The sequence below is a fragment of the Myotis lucifugus genome, unplaced genomic scaffold (assembly GCF_000147115.1).
Source record: "Myotis lucifugus unplaced genomic scaffold, Myoluc2.0 scaffold_719, whole genome shotgun sequence".
Taxonomy (NCBI): Eukaryota; Metazoa; Chordata; class Mammalia; order Chiroptera; family Vespertilionidae; genus Myotis; species Myotis lucifugus.
The window spans coordinates 222,179-227,955 of NW_005871767.1; the positions used below are offsets into that span (position 1 = coordinate 222,179).

Below are 5,777 nucleotides of genomic sequence, written 5' to 3' on the forward strand. Positions count from 1 at the left end.
GACCCCAGCACACGGTACCTGCACGGTAAATGTTTGCTGAGGGAAGTTATGAATGAACTTTAGATTATGCAACCTATATGCTAATCAAGATAAACACTTACACCAGAACAAGACTTCAGACTAACAGAAATCACTCTCCCTGTCACCCCAGGCCCTGAGCCCTCACTTCCTCTCTGTGGGAGCAGTTCTTCTCACTGATTTCCCTTTCCTCCTTCCAGACACTGGTTACAGTTCACATACACAAGCATATTTCTAGTTATTTAGCCCTGAGTTTTGTCACACATCCTATATAATAAAAGCCTAATATGCTAAGTGTCCAGTTGTCTGTCAACCAATCAAAGTGTAATATGCTAATGATATGCTAAAGTCACTCAACCACTCACTGTAACGTGCACTAACCACTAGAGGGGAGATGCTCCGACTGGTAGGTTAGCTTGCTGCTGGGGTCCAGCTGACCTGGGACTGAGCGAGATGGGCCGGACACGCCCTGGAGCCTCCTGCGGTCCCTCCCTGGCTGGCCAACCTCCTGCGTCCCTCCCCAGCCCCCATCGTGCACCAGTGGGGTCCTTCGACCTGGCCTGTGCCCTCTCGCAATCCGGGACCACTCAGGGGATGTCGGAGAAATGGTTTTGGCCGATCCCACAGGCCAGGTCAAGGGACCCCACTGGTACATGAATTCATGCACCGGGCCTCTAGTCTAGAATAATAAAAGCATAATATGCTAATTAGTCCTTCTGGAGCTGCGAGGGAAGCCCGGGTCCTGGCTGCCAGAGGGAAGCCGGTGCCAGCAGCCGGGGGAAGGAAGGCCTACTCTGGCACAAATTTCGTGCATAGGGCCTCTAGTACTAACATAATCGGACATTGTTCCCCATCAGAGAAGTTAAACCTACTTCATCTTTTTACAAGGCAACATAGTATCCTACTCTGGGAACAGTACAATTTTTCATTAAACCAGCCTGAGGAACTATAAAAAGATACAAATGCCACAGAAAGAGAAAGAGAAATTAGTAGACTAAGCTCTGGAGACTTCTAGGCTAGGTTACCTCTGGATGAGGACAGCTGGCTGAGCGTTTCTGAAGGGCTTTTTCAGGCGGGAGGCTAAATCTGCTGTGCGGTTGAGGGCTAAATTTTAATTTCCAGCTCCCACAGAGAATATGTTAATTTTGTTTATTTAAGAGTGTTTACATCTACTTAAAAATAACCCTCCCTTTGAGGATTGATGAGGCAAAGGACATAAGAGAACTTTCTGGGATGATGGGGAAGGCTTTACCAGGGGGCTGCAAAGTTTTTCTGTTGAGGGCCAGATATTCAAGATGTTAACTTTTGTGGTTCACATATCACCTCTGTTGTACATTCTTTTTATTTTTCATACACTTAAAACAGTTAAGATAATAAATTTTGTGTGTGTGTGTGTTTTTTTTAACCACAAAAAATAATACATAATAATAATACTGATAAGCCCTCCTTGGGCATGAGAGGCTTCTGGGGTGCTGGTAATATTTTTCCTGAACTGGGTGCTGGTTACTTGGGTGTGAAAACTCCCAGAGCCTCATAAGTGTAGGATCTGAACGCTTTTATGTATGAATTTTGTTTCAATAAAAAGTTCAGCCCTGTCTGGTGTGGCTCCATTAGTTGGGTGTCATCCTGTGTCCTGAAAGGTGGCTGGTTCAATTCCTGGTCAGGGCACATGCCCAGGTTGCAGGCTTGATCCCCAGTAAGGGGTGTGCAGGAGGCAACCAATCAATGATTCTCTCTCATTGATGTTTCTCTCTCTTTCTCTCCTTTCCTCTCTCTGAAATCAATAAAAACATATTTTTTTAAAAAAAGAAAAAAAATGATTGAGGAAGCTTTCCAGGCACTGACATGAGAGATCATCTCGAACATATATTAAGAAAAAACAACAACAAAAAGCAACATGTAAAACAAACACCTTTCATTCAACAAATACTTGTTCAGCATCTACTAAGTGCCAGGCACTGTCCATACACCTTCAAACCAAACAGACATGCATTCCTGCCTCATGCAGCTGGAACTCAAACCATGAAATAAAGAATATGCGTAATTTTACATGTTCTAAGGTCTACACTCCATTTGGAAGACAACACAAGTTGCTGTAACACTAATGCACTCCCAGACAGTGGTATGGGGCTGGGAAAGGAAACAAGGAGACTTTTCATAATCTACACTAATAAAAGATGCAAATTGACTGTACCTCCATGATGCCCACTAGCCAATCAGGAGTGAGTATGCAAATTAGTCCAACAAAGATGGTGGCAACCCCACCCCCCAGCTGCTCAGGGCCTCTGGGCAGCACGCACACACGCACGCACGCACGCACGCATGCAGAGCAGCCGGGCAGGGTGGGACGCCTGCTATGAGGGGGAGGGCGGGGGCAGAGGATGCTACAGGAGCGGCGCTCCAGATGGAGCAAAGACTGAAAGCTCCAGTCACAGCAAAGACTCTGGTGGGAGTGAAGACGGAAGGCAGCGGCCAGAGCAAAGGCCTGAGCCCCGGGGCCCAGAGGAAAACCAGTGCCGGCAGCCAGAGGAAGGAAGGCCTATTGCGCGAATCTTCGTGCAATGGGCCTCTAGTAAAGCTATAAAAGTCTTTTGTATCATTTGTATTTTGAAGCATGTGACTATACTAATATATGTTCTCTTTTGTAAAAAGTTGCAGTTAAGAAGTAAATACCCTCTCCCAACAGTGTTTCGTTTTGTTTCCAGATCAGGTGCTAGGACCCCACTGCTGGTTGAGTTGGACTCTAGGAAATTGGACTATGAAATCTGTTCGTTTGTTCTTTTTTTTAACAAGCACCATTCCTTTTTCCCACCCCTACACCATCAGGTTCTAGAATCTTATTCCATGCTGCTCATGCTAAGGGTGGGCCCGTAAGGATGGCTGTGCCCATTGCCGACATCGGTCGAGGCCTGGGAGTCATTTCCTTCTTGGAGCCACTGCCTTCCTCTAGACATCGTGTCTGCTGAGAAGGGAACTTCCTGCCCTGTCAGGTCAGCCCAAGTTTATGTCCTGACAGAGTGGGCTGCTTCTCTATCAGCTCATGGAAAATCCATGTCCCCAGTATCACCAGCCCCAGAAGTATCCTGAGTACGTGGAGCTTGCTGGGAATTGGGCAAAATGGTTCCCACCATGCCCAGCCCCAAGGGCACCAACTTGCTCAGGGCCACACAGCTTGCGTTAGAGTCTGGATTTGAGCCTTTGTCTGTCTGAGGTCACCCTCTAAATTCACAGAAAGCACCGGGGTACAAGGGGAGGATATGTGAGCCACTCTTGTACACTGTCCCCAAAGGAAAGGTCCCCACTGTCTGGCAGGGTCTTCACAGGGCAGCCGGAGGGCCCCAGGTTTTTGGTTCTGATGAGAAAAGACTTTTCACAAGCTAAGTGAGACCCTTCCCCACTTGGAGGGCTCAAGCCATGTGGCCCCCCTGGAGGAGGTGAGGGCCTGGCTGCAAGATCCAGCTGACGCCTCCACCTCTGAGCCTCAGAGAGAGAAATAATGAAGCAACTGTGAGGCTTGTTTACTGTTCACTCTGCCTGAAACACGCTTCTTCCCATTTTCCCCACAGCCACTGGCTCCAGCTCCAGCCCTTGGTCACCTAAAATAAACCCAGATGATTTCCCCTACATTCACCGTATCCTGTCCTTCGCTTCACAGCACTTACAACAACCTAGAATTACATCCTTATTCCCTTGTCCACTCCCTGCGGTCAAGGATTCTGCTCTGTTCGCTGTTGTATACTCAGTGTCCAGACGCCACCTTATAAGATGCTCAATAAATGTTTGTAGATAGAATGTGCTCCCCGCGCCCAGCATAAGGTCTGCTGGGCACAGAGGTCCCTTGTCTCGGTTGTGAGCCTGGCAGGGCTGGGAGGGTTTGCTCAGGCCCATCCATGGCTACCTCCCTTTGGGCAGATTCAAGGCCGGGTGAATAACATCATTGTCCATTCTGTCCCCCATCCCGACTCCAGTCTGGCCTCATGGAGCCCAAAGATTTCTCAAGTGCCGCCCACGGGCAGGCCGGGCCAGGCCTGGAGCCCAGACTAAAATTTGAAGATCAGAGACAGCTGGCCACAGCCCAGGGATGCACAGCATGGGCAGCTGCAGGAGCTGGGGCTTGAGCCAAAACCAAGAACAAGGGAGAACCTTAAGAGACTGGCAAGTTCAAGCAAGGAGGGGAGTGGCTGAGTGGTAGCCAGGTCCCCTGCCTCCCTCTTGCGTGGGCTGGGAAGGGAGGGTCCCAGCCTCCCCCAAATGTGTCTCCTGAGGCCACAGTCTCTAGGGGGTGGGACTTGGGGGAGGGGAGGGAGAGAGGCACAGCTCTGCCACATTTGTTTTTCATTTTTGAGTGGTTTCCGGCCCCTTCCCCAAGGCCATTCAGTCTTACAGTTTCCAGGAAGTTTCTGTCACACTAGGAGGGGTGGCAGGGCCTCTCAGCCCCAAGGCACTGCCTTGTGGGGCGTGTGACCACATCGGCCCTGGGGACCCAAAAGGGAGAAGAGAAAGGAGAAACTGAGGACTGTTCCTCCCAGTCCCGCCGTGGGAACCAGAGGAAGAGAAGCGCAATAGGGCGTGGTTGGGGAGGGGCCTCATCTTGGCTCCAGTCCCTGCGCCCTGAGGTGCAGGCCGCCTTCAGAGGTTCTGGGGAGGGGGCACCCCCAACCCTTTGCACAGGGCAGGGAACGTTAGCCAATGGTTTCCGGCTTCCTACCTGCCCCCGCACCGGAGGCGCCCCGGTTTCCGCCCTTCCCAGGCGGCGGGCGAGACACGATGGGCTCCCACCCTTGCATTCGGTCTGCCGAGTCTTGCCTCAGTTTCCCCATCGAGCCAAAAGCCCGTGCCGGCGACCTCCAGAGGGATGTGGGCAGGAGTCAGAAGTGGACAAAGGGGACTGGAAGAGGAGGGGGTTTGGGGAGATTGGGGCCCTGTCCCTTTTCGAAGCCCAGGTCGCCGCGCCTCCCCTCCCCCGCCGGGCATCTGAGCCACCCAGATAACGGGACCTCCCCGGGCGGAGCATGCGCGCGCGTCCCGGCCCGTCGGCCCGAGGGAGAGCAAGGGTTCCCCGGAGGGTCCGCAGGGCGCCAGGGCGGGGAGAGGGGGAGTGGGCACGGCGCAGGGAGGGATGGAGGCCCTGGGAGCAGGATGAGGCCGCGGCTGCAGCGCGGGCGTTTAAGATCTCAGACGTGCCCCTCCTCCAAGGGCCCCCCCAACTCGGCAAAGGCGGCCACGGGTCAGAGGCGGCTCCTACCGTAGGCTCCGTCCTTCCGCTCGTCCTCCATGGCCACGGCGGGCTGGGAGGGGAGTCCGAGCCAGCGCGACCCCAGCCCGAGCGGGCGGGAGGCTCTGCGGGCTCAGCGCCCCGCCCCGGGTCGGGCTCCGCCCAGCCCGCCCGGCGCTCCGCGTGCCTCTCCAATGCGAGCCCTGCGCGGGCGGAGGCAGTGGCGGGGCCGGAGCCGGGCCGGCTCGGGAAGGGGTGTACCTCAACCTTTGTTTCTTTTCTGGACCGTGAGACCTTCTTGGTGTGTTTCCTGTAAAAGGAGCAGTCGTCATTCATTCATTCATTCATTCACCCACCCACCCGTCCGTCCGTCCGTCCGTCCGTCCATCCACCCAAGCACCCACCCATTCATTCGTCAAATAGATATTGAGCACTCGCTGTCTGTGTGCCAGTGAACAGACAAAATGATGCCACTTTTCATTCTTCAGATTGGCAAGATTTGAGTTTGGTAACATCAAGCCAGGTGAACAGATGCTGTAGAAGG

At 53.0% G+C, this 5,777-nt stretch overlaps 1 protein-coding gene across 2 annotated transcripts in view; it reads right to left on the minus strand.

Moving 5' to 3' along the window:
• Positions 1-5,392, minus strand: part of SLC44A2 (solute carrier family 44 member 2) — a 28,754-nt gene extending 23,362 nt beyond the window's left edge. The window contains exon 1 of one of the 2 annotated variants that reach the window (XM_014447831.1): positions 5,264-5,392. In XM_014447831.1, coding sequence (XP_014303317.1) covers positions 5,264-5,294 — 31 coding nt within the window. In that variant the 5' untranslated portion in view covers positions 5,295-5,392. The remainder of the gene's footprint in view (positions 1-5,263) is intronic. The other variant, XM_006105738.2, reaches the window with a different exon arrangement.
• Positions 5,393-5,777: the final 385 nt, after the last annotated feature.